The following is a 21,912-nucleotide window of genomic DNA, read 5'->3' on the forward strand; positions in this document are numbered from 1 at the left end:
TATCGCAGGCTTCGAGATCTATTTTTTCCTCGTTTTACGGTTTTTGCATTTGGATTCTGGTCCATATCATTCCGTCTCCCGTGCTCTCTTAATTGGACCCCCGCTGTTCAATTCGAGGGTACACGGACAGGGAAACGTGTTGGAGAACGCAACGACGAGCAGCCGAAGGATCCTCAAGAATTTCCATCGCGCGAAGCGAACAAAAAAGATGGCAACGAAACGCGCAGGCAGTTTTTAATTAGTCCCTGCATCAGGCTTTTTGCCTAAAACCACACATTCGCTCACAAAATTCAAAAGAAAAAAATGGTTCAGCTTGTATACTTTATCATAGCTGAATTGATTCGTTTGGTAAATCTTCGCAAATCTATATATTTCTCCAGAAAACAATATACCCCACAAGACATATTATTTATTAATTACTAACATACATCGTTTGTCAGATTTACACAACTCACTTTTACTACTTAACGCGAGGTTCGGGCAGAAACAAAAGAATCCAAACAATAATACTGACGATCCATGGGAACGCCACTGGTAGATATATATATATATATATATATATATATGTATACGGTCCCGTATCTTTCAAGCGATATATTATAAATTGATCATCAGACCTAAAGCAAAGACACTTTCTCCAAGGTTACTGATTTAACATTCCAATAGCGCAGGCGCGATTCACATAGTCAGAGCAACGTTCTACTCGGAAGAAAAGTGTCGGGAAGCTAATGAAATATGCTAGTGCCAGCGCGAGAGTTCCTAGACGGGAGCGCGTATTCATGAGGCTGGATACTGAATGGGATTTCCTCGTGTATCGCTTGTATGGGTAATGAAGGTGTCTCTTACGTCGAACAAAAATACTGTCAACTCTGGCTAAGGATGAGCGGGATGAGCCATGACAAGAGGAAGGGGAGAGAGGGGGAGGGGGGAGACTCTGGTTCTTGCCACGGTCCCTGTCAACGCGGCCTGTTTCACAGAGTCACGGCGGACGGATGTCAACGGGTACACTACTACGGCCAGGTATATACTGTAGCTACGCAGATTACAAATTGTAAACAGTTCCCCTCTGCCTCTTACCCTCAAAAGTCACTCGATCCTACTACACTATATATATATATATGTGGAAAAATTCTACAATTCCTCCGAATAAAACTCGTACGAATTTCAATTTGAATTTGACACGCGTTTCCCAAATACCATAATAGTGGAGCAAAACGGGACAAGCGAGGGTAGCATCTATTTTGTTAAAGCGAGAATTCAAAGGAGCGATCGACTTCGATTTGGTAAAATAATCAGGCGGTCGTAAGGGGACTGCAAAGAGAATTGAGAAATATCGCGCAAAGCGGATGGGAAAATAAACCGTGTATGATTCCGTGCGCGGATTATATAGAACGCATAAGTTTGGAGAATGGCGGTAAAAATATTGTGCAATAATATTTAGAGAATGGCTTCGTTCCGGCACGCAAGACGTCTGTTTGGGAAAGCTCCGGTATGCACGTACAGCGTGCGAGACAGAGAGATACCAGCGAACACTGGCAAAACTTTAAATAGGAATATGGTACGCTGTGCGCTAGGGTGATCTTGGTGTGGGTCTATCCTGTCGAGAGATATACGAAGCAGCTGCTGGAGGCTGCTGTGTTGCTACTCCCTGGTACCGTTGCTCCCTTCGATTCTCTCGCCATCTATTTCCTCCCCACCCCCCACCCCTCCCCTATTTACTATTTTTCTCGGCCAGAGTCTCTCGAAAAATCCTCGAATGCTCTGCAACAACTATTTAAGAATTTCCTATATAGAATCTTATCTATAACGTCCTTGCCGATGGTGAAAGGAGAAACGAAAGCATTCCAGGACTTATCGACTCTTCCAATTTTCTAGACTCCCTGAACTGTGAAGAGGGGGGGGGGGGAGCAGAAGGCAGAACCGATTGAGATTGTAAATAAAAGTGAAAGCATTCGGTCCAGGAAGAAGGCTAGCTGTGACAGGGGAAAGAATTATACGACGTGTAAACTTTACGACAGGTCAACCCCCTTTCGGCCACTGACCCGCTTTCGCAGGGAGAATTATCCTGTCGAGGAAAAGCGAAGGATCTTGCAGAATGTCGCAGTGGAGAAGCGGAGAAGCCTCTCCGTCAGCCGGGCTTGTGTAAAACAATTGAAAATTACCCATCGAGAAAGAAGTCGATTTCTCGACTGGTCGGTTGCGGCGGCTCGAAAATTCATCAAACGAAAGGATCTCGTTGACTTTCTCCGGGGACCTGACTTTTCTCGCCCCCACCCTCTCCTCTCTCTCTCTCTCTCTCTCTCTTAAGGGCACCCGCATAAACTAATTCCGTTGTAAAATTTCAGAAGGAAACACCCAGTGGAAAAATCTCTTCTTCTCTCTACCCCGAGAGTTAATCCCGACGGGTCATGACTATAAAACGATGTTTCTCCGCTGCCTCCTTCTCAACGAGACGCAACAAAACTCAACTCTTTCCGCAAAATATTCAACGGCCACCCACGCTAAGCAAGCTTGCGAGCGAACAATCGACGCGTTACGGAAGACATTTATTTTCACAATTCTATATAAGAGCGTTCTAAGAATAGTCGGCTCGTGGTATTCTGGCTTGTTTCATGTAATAGATAATAAAATCGGGAAACCAATAGGAGATTGAACACACTGCGATGGAAAATGACGCAACCCCATTAAGGGTAACTCGATTAATTAATAGTTTTTATGGATATAAATAGTCGGTTTGAGAGAAGTTCTCGCTAATTTGTTGATGCAATTGCAGGCTAAACTTTTGAAACTCGATGAACTTTGATGGAATGACGTTTCATGGGCAATGATCGGTTCTGTATATATATATATATATATATACATATACATATATGTGTACACGAACAACAACATCAGAGTGAAAACGTACGGTGCTAATGGCCAAATAGTTACTGGGAGATCTCCGGCAATGAACGGGTGACCCGTAACATGGGAATTAGAGCTGCTCGATGGACATTGGCTGATTGGCCTGTATGACGTAAAACAAACTGGGAATGGTATATATATGTACGTAAAGTTGACACGCCTTTCAACGGAACGTCGAAAGGGGAAAAAAAAGTTTCTCAGGTATAATTAGGAAAACAATGTTTAAGTTTAACTTCCTTTCGTCGGGCGAGGAGATAAGATCAATTTGTATTACAGTGAGTTGGAAAATTAAAGGGACAAGGTCGAAGAGAGGATGTAACGACAGTTGCACGAGAACAATTTAACGCACCGAAGATCGAGGAGAAGGTAAAATTCATTGGCAAAGGTTTACGTTTCGTATCATATGCAGGATAATAGAGAACCGAGCTTGGATTAGAATGTGAGATTTTCTTATATAGATTAAAGCGGACCACTGATGACCGCGATTGACGTTAGATCTCGCGTGAAACGGTCGAATGAGAGTAGATCGCGCTTCGACCTCTTACGTGAGAGTTTCATTTCGTTAATTGGCTGGAAATAGCCGTTAAAATTCAGGCGCCTGACGGCCACACCGGTTACCGTAACGGCTCACTGCTCCTCATCAGCAGTATCTTTTGTATAACTATCGACTTGCGAAACTGAGCAGCTTTAAAAAAGCACGAGTAATGAATTTTAATTATCAAACCATCCATGCTCTACTGCTATGGTATACATTCTATGGTAGTCTTGCGTATTACAATTTCGCGATTGGACTGTAAACATGAATTTTGAATTTATAGACTGGAGAAATATATTATTGTTTAAGAATCTGGAAACAGATACTAGCAGAAAAGTAGGAATCAATGGATCACGAGAATTTTGGCATTTCATCGAACTTCCCATTACCCTTTCAAAAGAGCCAAATGAAAAATTGTATGTTGGTATCAATTTTGGAAAAGAAAAGGACTTTTATATTCAACAGGGTCTCAGGGAAATTTAGAAAAATAAAACAATCATTTAAAAAAAAAATACAATCTTCATTTATTAAAACATGCATGTCACACCACAGATTCTCTCAAACAGTTTTACACCTTTCTTTTTTTATCGAACAAACCATCCGCTTTCTCACCTTGACAACGTATACAAAATCGGCGGCTCGATCCGCTAACGACCAAAGTGCTTCACTCTCACTTTTTTACTGCACACATACACAATTATAATGATCGATTTTCCCTTAATTTCTGCACACGCGATTCTCGACTGTTATATTTAAATGATACTAGATACATAAGCATTATAAGAGAAAGAGAGAGAGATAGAGAGAGAGAGAGAGAGAGAGAGTAAAGGATGAGGAAATTAATGGATCACACGGAGAGTAATGTAGGGATGGGGTAGAGGAGGATGTGCGGTGATGTAGTTATTGAGATTTTATCTGGAGTTTTGAGGGAGTTTTTTGACGTGAACTGGCAGGAGGCAGGTAAAGGACAAGCGCGTGCGCAAGGGACACGTTTGTCTCGCGGTCACATTAGTCAGGCCGTCAGTGTGGGCCAACGTTTTACGAGGGTTTAATGCCCCCAGATGGTGCATTCTAATTGCACCAATAAATCCCAGCGGGGACCTTCTTCTCTCTTTCCCTGGTACTGCTCGTTCCTGCATGGTCCGCACTCTTCTCTCTCTCTCTCTCTCTCTCGAGCATGCGAAGAGGCCCGCGTAATCCTGAAATCCTCCTGACGAGTACCTGAACGCCCACGCGCTTCTTCTGGCCTCTCCCCATTCTCGGCCGACCGACTACATTAAACTTGATCAATTACGACGAATGAGACTCGAACGGCCAACAAGTTGCATTATAATGCGCTGATTTTTAAATTAAATCGCCATGAAGCACTCGTCGCTTCCACGTGAATTTGCATATCTTTTGATAAACAAACTGTGCCAGTATGATACTTGGCCATTCAACGAGGAGAACGCTCGCGTGCGTAAAAATTTATACCACCGCTCGAAACGTTGTGACATTTCAGCCGGAGTATGATCTTCCTTCGTCGATATCGTTGCCACGTGGATTGTCATTCTAGAGAGACGTAGAAAAATCTTCGACTCTTATACATATATATATATATATAGAGTTGTTAGAAGAATTAATGGAGGATTCTCTCGGATAATCGTAATTTTGCGGTGGAAGCGAACGAAAGTGAAAATTCTACGTCACTTGCCGGTGGAGTGGATCGAGTGTGGTACACATAGGCCGGGAAGTGGGACGACTCTTCTGGCGAGTAAAAAAGGGCAGAACAATGGATACAACGGGCCACAGCGGGGTGCTCGATGCTGCCACGTAGCAGCCAAGCGAGCCCAGTGTGGAGAGAAGGTAACGTGCAGCAAGGGGGAGGGGGTGCAAGAGGGAAAAACGAGGAGAGTAAAATGGTGGTTCGAGAGGGAGAGAGAATGCAACGGAATGCAATCGTGGGGAGAAAGGGACGCTATGTGGGGAAGGGGTTCAGGGATAGAGGGGAATATCAGGGCCCCATAAGGCACTGGACCGTACCGGGGGATATAATGCTGGACCCACTGAATAGATCAATTTACAATGGCAGAAAATGAGCAGCTCCTCGCTTCTAACACCCCTTCTCTCTCGCTCGCTATTTGGCTTGCCCCCCTCATCTGTCCGAACGCGCGCGCGCACGTTGCTTCTCACGAATCACCAAAGAGGCCAACCTCGATCATCGCCTTATATATATATATATATATATATTGCTAAAATTCACAATTCATTGAAAATTCTTTCTTTCAGTTTTTTTTCTTTTTTTTTTTTAGGAAAAAGAAAGAGAAAGAAAATAATCTCCATAGTGAGCGTGCGGCCAGATCCTCCGGGCCCTATCTCGCTGGGACTATCGAGGGCAACGACGCCACGTCTCGACGTGGCTGGCCCAGGGGAGACGCGACGCACCTTGAAAATCGACACAAGAGGATTGTCACCTGCTTATCTGGCTTGTGCTCGGCCAGTCGTGCCTTCGTTCTGCTGTCGACAGATCGATTCATGGATGAGGCGCGAGTGGGCGAGACATACGGCCCAATATATCGCTTACGGAAGATTACAAGTTTCTCCAGAAAACAAGGCTTATCTCTTCTCGTGGGTAGATAAGCAAAGCTATGCAGAAAAATATCAGCAGCGATGAAAAGTGAAAATGCCAAATTCCTCTCTTGTTCGCCTATATACATATACATATAGAATCTACTCTGGGGACTTTCTTAAAATAAGCAATAAATGAGTATTGCATATAGACAGTAAAGTCATATAGGTATACAGATTACCAGCAGAAGATACGTTCCAGCTTGAGAAGCGTTCTTTGGATAAATCGCTGCTGCGAGGAATGAAAACATCTCGACTAACACCGCGAGAGAGAGAGAGAGAGAGAGAGAGAAGTAAGATCCGCTCTCTTGTACTCGACTCCGTGATAGAGCAACGTGAAACGCGCGCGTCATTTGATTTTTTCCTTTTCCAGAGGCCAATGCGTTTTGAAATTTACCTTATATCCTTCGCGCGGCTTATTAAGATGCAAATGTCATGTCAATTTCGCAATTCTAACGGTCCCTTCGTGAGAGCAAACCGCCGGAGAGACGCGAGTATCGGCAAAAGACGCGCGTTCCTTGTCTTCTCGGCGATAAATAATAGAAACTCCACGCGGACGAACAAAACGAGCCAATGATTAATCGTCGATCGTGAATAGGCTGACGGAAGACGATGGGAGAATACTTATTTATCCAATGATAATTGTTCGCGTATGACATTACGCGCGGCAATTACACGATCGATGGACGATGGTCGCCCGTGAAAAACTATATATATATGTATATATTCCTCCTGGAGAACAAGGATAAACGCGTAGTTCCACGTGCAACGTTCAAAACACGCCTTACGATAATTGGCAAACAAAATCAAGCATCTCTCGATATTCTTACAATGTAAAGCAAGATTCACGCAGAGATTCGTATATACGACCGCTTTATACCTTATCCTACCAGGCGTCAGGGCTTAACTCTTATCGTTATCTCGATATAACACTGTCAAACTCGTTGCTACTGTGTTATAGCCGCTCCACATTTATACACAAGAATTAACCACCTAAGACTCTAAAATAACGTTGGAAAAATATCCGACTGTGTAACCACTCTCGCCGAAACTGGCACGAATAAATTTCACGAAGAGATTAAGCTTTATCAAGGTCCGCGATATTGCATTGGAAATAATATATATATGCTATACATATATCAGACGTATCGCGATACATTTATATGTGCACAGTATTATATACTGTATCAACCAATTGGAGAAAAACTCAAACTCTTTTCCCACTGACCGGAAACTATTGGCGCATATACAGTCCGAAAATATTTATTAACCGTGCGAGATTTCAGAGGGTCGTAAAAATATTTTAAAGTCGGCGTGACTTCCGCGGAGGAGTTTGCGTTTTTCTGCGAGAAGAAGACGCGTGGTAGTATGTAGGCCATATGAGGAAATATCGCGGGGATATACCTGGCAGAGCAGCCGACCTACGGTGGCGAGGAATGTAGACGGCGAAATGGTATGTTTTAAAAGGCCCAAATCGTTTCGCGGCATGCGGCCCCGGGTTCTCGGGTTACCTACGCGTGTCCTTGGGGAGCTGCCTTAGCTGAATTACTAGGAGAAAACGTCGAGTGACGAGGAGCGAGGCACGCGAGGTACCGACGATGATGAGGGAGAGAGGCAGAGAAGGATGACGAGGAGGTATACGCGCAGGGAGGGATGGACTGCGCTCTTGCCTGTGAGAGCCAAGTATCCTCTTCTATATACATATATACGTATATATAGTATACAACTATATAGCTGCACTTTGCCTTGAGAAAATGCGTCCCTGTCGCTTCGCTGCGCGTCTTTTCGACGCACAGCCTAAAAATAAGTCCCACGCTGCGCCTTCTGCTCGTACGTGTTTTTCAAGCTCTTCGCGCGACTCTCGCTCGATGGGAAGATGTATATGCTCCGGTGTACGTGTATATATCGGAGGACCTCTCCACTCATTTGGAACGCTCGAAAATCACAGCGAAGAATTTCGAGAGCCTAACGTGTGCTCCGACACGAGAAACTCGAGGACGGATTGTCCAGCTTTTCGGAAATCGGCCAATGATCCCTTTTCGTCCACTGCCGAGATTCTAATTATACGTTGCACGGTATAACGAACCGAATCCTCTCGGCCGAAACATCAGCACGGACCAATCGCAGCGTACGATCGAGCAACTTGAAAAACTTGTCTCTTATTACTTTCTCTCTCTTTCTTTCTTTTTTTCCATCTCCCTCTCTCTCGATCATTACGCGCCAAAGATCAACATTCCAGGTATACGAGGGTATTTTACTTGTTGCAATTTCGAGAAAACTCTGTCTCGTCTAGCTATAGAAAATTGCTGGGGAACTAAAACGTTGCAACGTGTGACATTATTGAGATACTCTTTCTTATGTACTATACGATTAATCAGCGATGGTTTTCTTACCTGTTTGGAGAAAACGGCAATGTCCTCGTTGAAGCTCTCCGACGAGCAGACGTCGCCACCCGCTACTCCTGGCTCGCGGGGTGTACACGTTGCGAGCTCGCATTTCTCAAAGATGAGCGCGAGCAGCGGGAACAAGGGGTGTCTGTAAGTGAGAAGAAAAATCGTATGAATACAGATGGAATAGGAGGCTAGACGCGATAGACGAACGATGTTACAGAAAAATGGGACGAAAAGTTTCTGAAATGGACCATTCGACATAAGGGACTTATTATCTCGCCAAGCGTTTGCACTGGCCGCAACGAGCATGTTAATTAAGCGCACGATCTTTCGCTTCCAGATGTTCGATCGACTCTGACCACTTCTCTCCGAGAGCCGATAAAGTATCGTCCGTATACTCGTAATAATATAGCGCATTGCACATGATCGCCGCGTTGCAAAATAGTCGGCCGCTCTCGGGAAGAGCGAGAGATGGGATAATATTCCACTGAAATATACAATATGTGTTATACATTGAGTAAGACATCCACAACTCGTGATTTTCTTGCCCCCCTCTCCTCTTTTCCAAGGAGGAATACCTCGTCCCTTCCGACAACCGAACGTAACTCGATACTGCGCGGTATATATATATATATATATATATATAAGAAAAGTTGCTTCTTCTCGTGCCACTTTGATACAATTATCATATACAAGACACAAACGACTTTATTCGCTCGAATTTACAAAAGGGAGAAGTAAATCGATTGACCTCTGCGAGGAATGTTGCAGGAATGATTTATGCAGTGTTTTCAAAAGTGGGTACAAATGCGTTTGTAATAGGTGCTTTCGGGAAAAAAGTGTGAGTTCCATTAAAGAAACAAGGCACGCGCAAGGAAAGTAGCGATTGTCATCGGGAAGGAAGGATCTGGTTGTCCGTGTATAAGGTCTTTTTATCTGAGGTGGAGGCTGAAAGGCCGAGCCCAGTTAGTGCTACGAGGACGCAATTAACATTAGACAAGCGGGTCCGGGGCAAGAAAGGAAATTTGGCGTGAAGCCGCCAGCCGAAAACGGGTCTTTCGACTTTCGGGCCTTTTCGTGCCAGCGGCTTTTGCTTGCACACTTGATCACTCTCGCTGTCCGACGGTAAGCGTTCCTGCCTGCAGTTTCTTGCGAGCCCGGCCCCAGCCAGCCAGCCAACTTCACGGCTCTCCCCGGTGTATCCCATACCCACCGCTATATAACAACATTTATTTTACGTATATATATATATATATATATATATAAGTTACAAAAATATTTCACCGATAAATCGATTTGCGATTCTATATACAAAAATCTTTCATCATACGCTCTTCCATGTACAATAATGATTTATTCATGGAATTCTGTACGAACTTGTCACCTAGGCATCGACAGTTCCTGTATATAACGATATGTATATGTGTGTGTATTTTTTCGCACAGCGAAGATTAAAATCCGGGAAAAAGTCGCAGCGAAATAACGAGGAGAAAATTGGGCAGAATTAAGAGTGATTTATCAAAAGCTGGCACACGATATGGAAAATGATACTTTTCGAATCCGAAAATATATAGCAGCCTCAGTGCGAGCGCGGGCTTCGGCACACAAGGAGGATCAGCGGATAAGATAAGATTAAGCCGGCGCGATATAACCACTATGCAGCGGTAGCCTATACGCTTGAGAATCAAAGCAGGTATATGCGTACATATATGCTACTTCCCCAGCGGACTTTCATAATTTTCCGCATTGACCGTCACGACTCGGAGGCCGTTTCCGTTGGAGCGACCCTCCGGAGCTGCCATTTTTACCATTTCAACCATTTCGGCTCCGAATTCACCATGCTTTGCGTTTCGACCAATCCTATTAATAATACTGTATGCTGTATCCCTATGTTCGTTCCACGACCCATGAATTTTAAAGTACCAACCATTTTCAATTACTTTTGAACGTTTCGCTTTAAAAAAATCGATTGAAAGTTTCGTCAACAAACCAATAACCGTGTACGCAACTCCTTTCAACGCAGGTGCGTTGGTTTCTGCAGAAGGAATACAAGATTGCTTCATTGATGCGAAATAGATTGAGCGAGATTTTTTTTAGAGCTTATTTCGAGGGCAGAATAAGGTTATGTGGGTAGAAGGTATACAGCGGAGAGTTGGAAGGGCACGGGGATGTGTGCGCATGGTAGCGGGTCGCGTCTCGCAGCGTGGCGGACATAAAACGATTCGGAACGAATTTCGACAAATTGACGCAGCCGCCGCCAGCAACGACTCTGCGAACCGAACCGCAGTACCGCCGGCGAAAAAAACCTTCTGCTGCCCCCCCCCCCCTCCTCCTCCTATCCACCCTACCACTCTCCACTCTCCACGATGCAGTCACTCCTACGCTCGTAACATACATCTCTGACCTCTTCCTTGCCCTAATTTGTACCGTTCAAACGATCTCACTGCGGCAATAATTGGCGAAACTTTATGCGATTTAAACTTTTATTTCGGAGCGTGAAAGATATATACTTGGAATTTGGCGGGGGATGACTCGCAGAGTCCCCGAATCCCGTTTCTCTCGCAACGGTGCGAGGTACGACCGCGGGCTCCAGAGAAATGTGTAATAGGACTATACGGGGCAAATATCTGCATGCATATATCTTATATAGAGTTGCGTATTTATTGTATATACACAAGTGGATCCTGCGCGTGGCAGGCGGGCGGAGTTTTCGCGGTTGGCGTTTTATACGAGGAGGAAAACCACGAAACGCAAGGCGAGGTAACTTATTGGGGAGCGACGTAAGTACGCTTGAAATGCGGCCTTCCCGAGAGCGGCGGTGGTTGCGGCCTACAAAGTGCAACGTTGATGACAAATGACGTGTGCCGAAGCAGCGAGTCTCGGCGCAGCGCCGCGGGACCACAGAGGGTAATGATATGATTGGTCGATGGGGGATGCTTGCGGTTTTGCGGTTTCCGCCCTCGAACAACACACAGGCCCGTCGCGCGCCAAACACTTTTTCCATAAACGCGTCGCGTCGTCAACTTCACGCCGGTACCTGTGACGTCACGTGATTCACTACACTCGGCGCAGTACCCCCTCCCCCTCCTGACGCTAGCCCTTCTACCCACCGATCCGCACCCCCAACGCCACGGCTCGCGATATATCTCGAAACGTCTCTATAAAAATATTCTCCTGGCCAATTTCGTAAACACCTCGAGCCCCAAGTGTGTCAATTATACGCCCGCACATTATAAAAATCCATAAAAACACCTATTACGACGCCAGATGGTACAGTCCTCTCACCACGCGCGGTGACCTATGCTAGCTGCTGTGGAATTTTAGGAACCGTCATCGGTAGCGAATCTTAATAGCGAATATATATTTTTTGGCGAATAACATTAAGCGTCCGGATCGTCATTTACGAGGAACGTCGATCGTTTTAAAAGTGACGAAGAGATGCAGTGGACCTCGCGAAAGCCTCCGATTATTTATTATAATCAATTTCATTGCGCAAAACTGACTGCTCGCCTGTATATAGCTGGTATATCACTGTGTAAACCAGTATAGTGTATTCTGCGAATTAGCCTAGCAGCATTTTTGCCGAAGAATTTTCAGAGCCAACACCAACACGCGGAAAGAATAAGATAGCGAGGCAAAAAAGTCTCGTTTGCATATCGGTTTTTTATACTCATAGATTTTATCGCGCTTAAATTAAAACTAACGGGGTCCGTGTAGCGACGATAATAAGCGATAATGGTCGATAAAGATGGCTTCGATCGTCTCGAAACGAAATTTACTGGATCTCGCCATGGAGCTATACGCGGAGGGATCAGGCAGTTACGCCATACAATCGGTGAATTTGTCAATCGGTCCGACAACTTTTTGCCAGCTCCGCTAATTTACCATGCATGTAGAAAATCCAAAATGGCGAATGCACGAATTTGAATAAAAGAAAGCTATGGAATAATCGGTGCCATTAATCGTTGTTCGAAGGATTTTTGAAAGAGAACAAAGACGCAGGGGGTGGGTGGTGCTACATGGTGACTGAGGGTTGGGACGAGAGGGCGGAACAAGTGGAGAAAAAAATATATAAGCGCACAAGAGCGACAATTATGAACATCCATGAGACGATCCAACGAATAAATTGCATTTCACGGAGTTTTGCGTAAGACACGCGAGACGTCTAATCCACAAATGACTCGACCAATCGCGGTACTTGCATAAGGAGCAGAGTTTTCCGTGATTGGCAGATTTGTCCGTGCATTACGTCTCGCGCCTTACGTAAATCTCTTTTCCGTACAATTGATCGGTGTCCGTATCGCGAAGAATGGTGCACGGCGAGGGAATATAGGTATAACGGCGTGTGAAACTGGAATCGAGATTTCCTTCCAGACGCACGTATATATAATAATAATAATAATTCCGCTTGTAAATAAGAGCATAAATATTGATCGCGAAAGCCGAAGAATTCCGCTGGAGAGTCCATAATAATTTCGTTGGAAAATTCGACTGTTGGAATCGGGAAGAATGTTGGTGTTTTGTTGAACATCTCAATTGGAGGTAAGAGAGGGAGAGGGAGAGAGAGAGATAGAGATAGAGAGGAATCTGGGACGAGTTAAAGTTTTCGCGTGTTTCCGAGAAAGCGGGTTCCGAGGCACACGACGACTAGCGTGGACAAATTATAGGGTGCGGCAAATAATGAGCTCCCGTTCTAGGATGCAGCACCAGCAGCAACAGCAGCAGCAGCAGCAGCAGCAGCAGCAGAAATCGGGGCCATATCTCGCGTCTATAAATCACGAAGCAACGCGGTCATACAACTTCGTAAAACGGCCATTGACGGGCTCGGGTTCGGGTTCGTGTTCGAGACTCGCCGACTCGTATAACCCGTGGCACGAGCGCGCGCGGCGGCAAATTTTAACCACCGAACTGGATATCTCCTCCCCCCTCATCCCTTCCAACAAACAGCACCCCACTCCCACCCTTTGCTCAACGTTTACACGAGCTTCCTCCTCTCGCAGAGATTTTTCATCGTTACGCGATACTTTCTAGACCGTACGTTGTACTACGACGTCGGATCCAACAACGCACGCACTAGGGATTATTTCCAGACTAGCCATTGTCACGCGACTACTTTGTATTTCAAATTAATTAATGGCACCGACGCCGAGTGCGAGGCGGCAATCTCGACGATTAATTAGTAATGAATCGCATTAATGCAAAGCAAGCTACTTCCTCGACTATAGCGCGTTCGTTTCAACCGCGAGACTTAAGGACTTTATATATATATATATATACACACACACTATACAGTGTATATATACGTGGATACAAAACGCGATTAGGGAATCCCGTCGGTGTCTCGACTGCAGAGGGAAACTCGGCGTTAAAAAATAACAAGCGTTATAAACATAAGTTCATTAACGGTAAAGAGAGTCTTGCTTCATAAATTTGTGCATAATCTCTTACTGAAACGTTAATGAGTTTATGGGTGGTGATCCGAGAGGGTGTTTATGGCTGGTCGAATCGTCGCGTCTCGAGATAATTATGGAAAGGGAGTAGAGATGGTTTTAATTATGATATAATAATTATATATATGTAGAGAGAGAGAGAGAGAGAGAGAGACTCACCCATAAATGGCATCTTTGTCACGCTTGTGAACATCGGGCACGGCGGACGCCGCGACAGCGGCTGCTGCTGCAAGGACGTGTTGGGGCGGTTGAGGCGGGGGTGGTGGGTACTGGGGATGAGCTGGCCCCATACCCCCTAGGTGTGGACTGTGGTGGAGGCCGGGAACACCCCGTGCGCTCCCGTGAGGATCGTACAGTCCTGCTCCACCACCTCCACCGCCACCCTCCAAATAACCCCCGTGCAGCCCGCCATCGTCGTACTGAAACAAGCAGAGAACCAATCGTCAAAACAAACGCTAAAAACACACAGCATCGAGCGATACCGATATAAACTTTCTTTCCAACTTTCTATAAACTAGAACACAGCACAGGTATTATCCCTTGTAGCAAAATAGCTTCGGCTCTCTCGCGCTATATACTCCGTGTACACAAACTTACTTATTTTTAGCCCGGCGCGTTTCGCGTACGCTATTTTTCTAGCTTTGCACCTTGCACGTTCGAGGCGTTCGCATCCAAAACCGATACATAAATGATGCACGACGACACATGTGTGCTGCATATGTTCCCTAATCGATGATGGGAAGGTGACGCGCGAGAAGCTACTCTGTAATGCCACATCTTTTTATAACCGATGATAGTGCTCTCGATAGATAGTAGGGCGACCAACGTAGCAGCGATAAAACAAGTTCGCGTTTAAGGTGCATATATATATATATATAGGTATATATAACGCGACAGCTGGACATCTCGGAAGGACAGTGTTCTAAAAACAGATGTAACCGCTGATTTTTTCCCATGGTGAAAATGGAAACAGGATCATTGATCGCTCGACGAATTTCAGGGAAATACCGGGAGGACTATTTAGGGATGAGGAACTTGAAGAGTACGAAAAGTCGGGCTGATCGATCAATCGCGTTTCCAACTTTTCACACTCGTCACGAAAGCCGCCAATTACTAATTGCTAATTAGTCAGAGAGAGAGAGAGAGAGAGAGAGAGAGAGAGAGAGAGCAGTGATTTGCAGGAAAGGACGAGTCGAGCTATCGACGCGAATGCCAGGTACGAGCGAGCAAGGCCTCTGGGGATTGTTGAAAAAAGAAGAAAATATATGTTATAATTAATAAGAGCTTGACTGAAAGGACGAGCAGCACGGCATCGGTAGTTGAACGTATACTCGGTATTATTTATAGTTTCGATCGCGAGATAAGTGATTTTCTCATTGATTTTCATTAAGGCGAATGTCCGAGCGGAAAATCCTTTGGAGGAATCGAGCGAGAGGGCGCGAGAGACAACGGTGAAAATAAATCTTGGTAAGTATCGGTGAGTTGGCGCCTGAAACAAGATCCCGCATAAAGATAGAAAAAGTTTGAGCGCGAGCGTCGGTATAGGTTCCTCGCTCGCGCTCGCGGCTTATTCTCTCCTTCTAAACGCGAGGAAGTGGAGGAGGAGGAGGAGGAGGAGGAGGAGAGCGCGCAAAAATAAACCCTTCCTTTTTCTTGCCTGAGAAAATGCGACATCTCCAGTCGGAAAGGTGAATTCCTACGCGATACTGAAAAAGCCTCGGCTAATAATTCACGAGACCAGCTATGAAGATATCACTCGCGGTGACTGAGCTGGATATCTGAGAGGGAGAGATCCAAAGATATAAGAGAGTATAAGAGGAAACCGGGCTCGCGAGGCTCCTCGTGCGCCTTGTAAAACCCACCAATACCCTCCGTGCTTTATACACTTGGCGAATCGCTGTCTCGAAAACCCGCGAAACACGCCCCTTCCGATCCCCTTCGCGCTGTATAGCTCTCGCTCGAAAATAATTATATTCCATAAAAACCGCGGGTTAAAATATGTCGCTTAAAATCTAATTACAATGGATAACAACGATCTCGCGTATATAATTGAGTTACAACTTATTATCTTTGCACGAGAGACTTATCGATTGATAAGAACTACATTTTTCGCGAGTAGCTGAAAAAATGTGTTATATATATAAATTATTAATTTTCAATCGAGCGAACATGTTGAAAATTCTATCTGTCAAATTGATCAAGCAGCGATATTATCGCGTTATAATGACCAAGTAGGGATTCAGAATCAAACGTCACTCCCAGATAGATGGGTCAAGGCAGATACTATACGATCAAGTGGAATTTAAAAAAAAGCAAGAGGGAGAGAGAGAGGGGGAGAAGAAAACACACAGAAAGGAAAACATTCTCGATGATGCATATACAAGCGCTTTATATTTCGATGCACAAATACGAATCTGTATACAGTCACCCAACTTTTTTGCCAACAAACTTTTCGTGAGATATCCGTTGAAAAAGTGAAAAATTGCTAGGAGATGGAAAAGTGTGCGCATGAGCAACACACGATAAGTCTGACAAGTGAGGTAGTAGCAGCGCAGCAGCAGTATGGCTGACATTCCTGAATGAAGAAGGAGGGAAAGACGAAGAGGAGGAGGAGGAAGAGAGGAGAGAATTACCCGACCGTTCGTTACTCCCTGATTGATGTCGACATTTGGAAAACATTGCGATCAACACGAACGTATCGAGAGCGCACCATGTGCTCGGTCTATCTTGGGGACACGATGCTATTCCTGGAGATGTTTCACTCGCAAAATCATTCGAAAATCTCCGAGACCCCGTTAACCGACGGAAAAAATATATATATATATGTATGTATCTCGAGCGACAAGAGATGTCGAAAAACAAACACTGTCGTCTTTGGACGGAATCTTTGTCGCTTTGTCATTCGACTCGATGCGGTGAGAGAGAGAGAGAGAGAGAGAGAGAGAGAGAGAGAGAGAGAGAGAGAGAGACCGAGAAAATTGTGCAGAAATTCAATAATAATAATGATAATAATAAAGTTTTGCCGTCGTTGCTCCCGCGATAAACGTATTTCGAGTGCGAGGACGAGCGATGGGAGTACGGGAGGTTCCTATATAGGGAATTTCCAAATTGCATCAAACTATTCGGGTAGCATGGGTAATCGGCGCGGCGGATCGATACAAGTGACATTTGACGGGTGTTTGCGAGCTTTGTGCAAAACGGGTTTGCTGGGGAGGAAGAGTTTGCGTTGCGGATATTTGCGACGGGAGGATATCGCGGCGAGCACGCGAAAAAGGGCTCAGCTGTGCACGCACGCACGTTTTGGCAATTTGGCGGAGGCAGCATGGCTGCGGGAGACGCAATTGAGTGGTAAAACGACCGAAGCCACGGTGCAGCCGCGCGCCATGAGAAAGATTGAGACGCGTGGATGCTACCGTATTATTTGCACCGCCATTATTCCTCTGCCAATCGAGTTCAATTAAATATGCCCACTATCGATGAAACTTAACCCCCTTATAGCCACGATAGAGCATTCCTTTGACCCTCCGACTCTTCGTCTTCGATTCGAAGGAGCATCGAAGATGAAGAGTCGCTATAATTTCCAGCTGGAAGGCGCGCGCGCGGTGGCGACCCTTCCTCTCGCTCGCTTCTCCTTCTTCCAGAGGAACAACTCGAATCGATCGGAGACAGTGAGAATATAGAAAATTGTGAAAGCCGAGAGGAACGATAAGCAGCGCGTCAACGAGTCGTCGCAAAGTTAGCGGAAACGTTTTGTCGCCATGTGACAGACGGAGGATAATATCGTCGGTAAATATTCTATCGCTCTTCTGATTTTGTTATAATCTGCACGCGCGCGTGACGTCACAGAAAACGCGCAAACACGCAGGTGACTGTTGTTATCGATGATCGCGCTAATGTAGCTTCGCGTACAGTTCGTTATCACTATCGAAATCGCTTTTTCAACTCTGACAGTCCCGGTAATCGAAGTGTCAACGTTGTTCAGCTCGAGTGGATGCTCCAATTCAGGATAACGATTACTTTGGAAAACAGTAAAATCGAAAAAAAAAGCCAAACAAATACGAGACGCGTGTAATTATAAGAGAGAGAGAGAGAGAGAGTGTTGATAGGAGAGAGTAGAAGAATTAATTATCTTTGTATAGTTATTGTGTAGAACACACAGATACCGTATAGCAGCGCGAGTGCGAGTAGCCGTCGGATAGAACAGCAGAGAGAACCGAAAAATATTACCATCGAAAATTTATGGATCGTCGGAATTAGTATCTAAAATTTAAATAGGCGAGCACTATAATCGTTACTACCAATTTCTACTACCATTTACTCGGCATTATCGAAAAATAAGTGTTGTGCTAAACAGTATAGATATACGGAGCCCCCCACACCTCTCTCTCTCTCTCTCTCTCTCTCTCTCTCCATCCTCCTGTCTCTCCGTGTCCCGGTAATTTAAATTAGCATCGCCAAGAGTGTAGAATGAGCGATTTCTGTTTACAGCCATTCTCCGAACCGAAATATATCCCTGGGTGTTCGATAACTCCCGCTCGCGTGTAATAATTTCGCTTCGTTGTACAACTTCAATGGCGCGCTAATATTCAGCCGACGACAATATTAGTGTTTTACAATGCTTCATTGATTTATCGGTGGCCGATAGGATCAGCCGTGGGAGATATATCGGTGGAAGAGCATAAAAAATGTATGGAATTAGCGGAAAATGACTAATTATGGCTGGTCGCGAGGCAAAATTAGAATGAGATTGATTGGTTTAGGAGTAAGTGGCGGAGTACTCCGCGAACTCGCTCTTGTTCGAAAACTGATTGAATGCAAGCTATCGGGCCACTATGTTTATGTACATTCGCTCGTTGGTATCAATCGAATTTGTCAACAGCTTTTCAAACTTGACCGTCGTCTACGTTATTGTTTCGATTCCAATCGTTACGGTCGTCATCATTATGGAGTATATAGTGAGGCTTGATCAATTACAAGAGGCTGTTAACGTAAACAGTAAAGTCCTTGGGAACTCCCCTTTCCCGGTGATTTAAAAGTAAATTCTCTCTTCCACCACTATACTCCTCCACCGCACTCACATCGCTATAAATCCCATCGCGTACGCGCAATTCACTTCCGATGCTAGTTTCAAAAGTCACGTCTGCCGTCTCGAGAGCGACTTGCTCAAGTTTGTTGTTTCAAACACGAAGCGGAGCTCCAACGACACCACGACGTTCGTTTGTCATACGCCGTCATCGCGGAAAGTCAATTTATGAATTTCGCGCGAAAACCTATTCTTCCGCCAAGAGATATCTCGTCGTTAATTTGTAAGAGACTTCAACACCCCGCACGCTTTATATATATATATATATAGCGCCTCGCACTCGGGAATCCTATCCCCGAGCACAAAGCTCCTCTTCAGCTCATTGATGCGCATGTAAATTTTTCGGGACACGACCATCGGGACCTCGAGATCCCTCCGACGATGGCCGAGCTTAGCTCGCGTAATCCCCGTGCAATATACTCTTTATCCCTCTCTTTCACTACGAGCCACGATTGACCGAATTTTCTTCCAACACTTTGCACAATAACCATCGATTTCCCTATATAAATTTCTCATTTATAGGCTCGGCAGAGTCCCGTACACACGCGCACACACCGACCCTGACCATTCCTATCGAAAGCCTCCTACATCTCATTGACGTTCTCAAAGGAAACTTGCAATCCGACACACGCGTTAATTTTTCATCGGCACTAATCACAGTGTCGCGAGAAGCTTTTACGGGAGTGGAAAGAAGGTTAGGAGGAGGGGGAGGGATGTGGGGAAGCAGAGAAAGAATGTATAGGGAAGAAGCAGAGAATAAGAATAAGTTGAAAATAGAGCACACGTACCCTTGGCTGCGCCATGAACGCCCTGGCCGCGCCGGGGAACTCTGCGTGCTGAGCCACCGTAGCGGCTGTATTTTCCCACAGTACCGAGAAGCAAGCCTCGACACTTCTATCTCACTAGTACCGCTTCACTCGAGTCGCCCTAACACGCGGCGCGAGCTCTTGGCCAAATATTTTCTCTCCTCCTGGTGAAAGCTTATTCGGCAGAAAGATTGCGTTCGGTCCGAAATGTTTCTCGCAGGAGCGGGGTCGCGCAGTGGTTGTCTGCCGTCGGCAGGTCTGGGCACCTGCCCTGAAACGTGGAACCGTCGTCGAGGCCCTCGGGAACTGCCACTTGCAGCGAGCCAATGGCCGACGGTCCGTCAAGGTCGTCGATGTGAGTATTCCCCGGGTCCGAGCTCACCGGTCCGCGCGTACCGATGATCCTTTCGTCCTCGGGATCAGTCAGGATCACTGCGAGCGTCAGCAGTGCCCCTCGAACGTTGCGTCTATGGCATTGAGGACGGCAATAGCCGGATACACGTGTTTCCTCGTCATTGCTGATACAACTACGCAACTTGTTCCTCAATCTTGCCACATATCCCACCACGTGCTCGGCGGCCGTTCGACCCTCTCTCTCTCTTTCTCTTTCTTTCTCCGCTCTGTACTCCTTCGCTCCTTCTTCCTTCCTTCCTTCCACCCGACGACCTTGAAACTATCCAATATCTCGGGATGACGACGCGCGGGAAAATAATTCACTTTTCTTCTCTCGCAAATATACGTATATATAATATGTATATATACATGTGGGTGTTGGTGTGTGTATATATATATATATAAGCTCGCAAAACGTTTCTCCCTCGGAGCGACAGAGGAAAACCTAGTACGAATATATCGATGAACTCTCTTTTATTTCTCTTATTATGTCACAGGTATATAGAGCTTCACTGAATCACACGAATGAGACACGCGTATACCATCACCTATGTCACTGACAAGCACATATTAGATCCTTCACTGGTAAGAGTCGCGCGTTACTCTCGATCATCACCTATTGCGATAGACAGCTGCTGGACGGTAACCGTCGATGAACGCGCGCGTGTGGCTATTCCTCAGCTGCTACCACCAAACAACAATCGGGAAAAGGTACGTACGAGTCCTCGTAATTCACACGCGTAACTAGCACCAATGCGCGCGCGGACTTTCGATGAAACGAGGAAAGGGAGCAAAGCGCGCGCGCGCGCTCGCTCGTCTTTATTTGTGTACGCGTGTGTATATCGCGTTGCCTCTTGTGCAAGAGCGCGTACGCGGGAACCACAGAACTGAACGAGAATCGAGCTCTCTTACAGAAACAACAAGCCGAAGAATGGTGGTGGTGATGGTGGTGGTGGTAATGGCGGTAGGTGGTGGTTGTGGTGGGGGTGGCGGTAGTAGTAGTAATAGTAATAGCAATAACAGAAGAAGATGAAGAAGAAGAAGAAGAAGAGTCGGAGCGAGAGTGAAAAAAGTAATGCGAGATTGACAAGAGTGATATATATATATATATATATATATATTTAAATTATATATATATATGTATATATGTATACAGAGAGTGTGTGTGAGAGAGAGAGAGAGAGAGAGAGAGAGAGGAAGGAAGGAAGGGAGGAAAAGGCAGGAGAAGAAGAAGAGGAGAAGGAAAGAAGACAGCTCTCGTGCTGTCCGCGGCGGCGACGAGCGACGGCGGCGACGAGTCTCCTCCCGTGGTGTTAAACTGCGTGGTGCACACCACCGTGAGAGAGCTCCGGCAAATGCGGCGTGTATATGGTGCGCGCGAGTTTAGCCGGCGACAGACAGAGCGCGCCGATTACGTTCAGTCCTCCACGAAAAAGCCACGTACGGAGAGCGACGAGCGTGAGCGTGAGCAGCGCCTAGCGCGTTTAGATCCTGCGCCGTCCGCAGTCGTTCGCCAACTGTCAATCAGCGCGGTGCTTCCCCGAGGAGTGGGAGGTGCGAGCACACGCCCACAGGACCCGGCCAATGCGCCCTGGTCCCGCCTATCGAAGCCTCTTTCGGATCCCTCTTTCTCTCTCTCTCTCTCTCTCCCTCCCTCCCTCCCTCTCTCTCTATCTCTCCCTCCTTCTCGCGCACGCAACGATCCCCACTATTCCCACAGCCTCTATCTCTCCCTCCTTCTCCC

The 21,912-nt window shown here is 45.9% G+C and overlaps 1 protein-coding gene and 1 long non-coding RNA gene across 2 annotated transcripts in view; one reads left to right on the forward strand and one right to left on the reverse strand.

Moving 5' to 3' along the window:
- hth (homothorax) overlaps positions 1 to 21,671 on the reverse strand; it is a 330,111-nt gene extending 308,440 nt beyond the window's left edge. The window contains exons 1-3 of the mRNA XM_066743762.1: positions 19,758 to 21,671; positions 14,046 to 14,305; positions 8,440 to 8,581 (exon numbers count right to left, since the gene is read on the reverse strand). Of these exons, the coding sequence (XP_066599859.1) occupies positions 8,440 to 8,581; positions 14,046 to 14,305; positions 19,758 to 19,772 (417 nt within the window). The 5' untranslated portion in view covers positions 19,773 to 21,671. The remainder of the gene's footprint in view (positions 1 to 8,439; positions 8,582 to 14,045; positions 14,306 to 19,757) is intronic.
- LOC136782392 (uncharacterized) lies at positions 2,970 to 3,804 on the forward strand. The gene is made up of 3 exons (XR_010824121.1): positions 2,970 to 3,105; positions 3,181 to 3,270; positions 3,723 to 3,804. It is a non-coding gene; the product is annotated as an uncharacterized lncRNA (long non-coding RNA).
- Positions 21,672 to 21,912: the final 241 nt, after the last annotated feature.

The sequence above is a fragment of the Prorops nasuta genome, unplaced genomic scaffold, assembly GCF_024137725.1.
Source record: "Prorops nasuta isolate Cenicafe-Biocafe unplaced genomic scaffold, Cenicafe_Pnas_1.2 PNAS00002, whole genome shotgun sequence".
Lineage (NCBI taxonomy): Eukaryota > Metazoa > Arthropoda > Insecta > Hymenoptera > Bethylidae > Prorops > Prorops nasuta.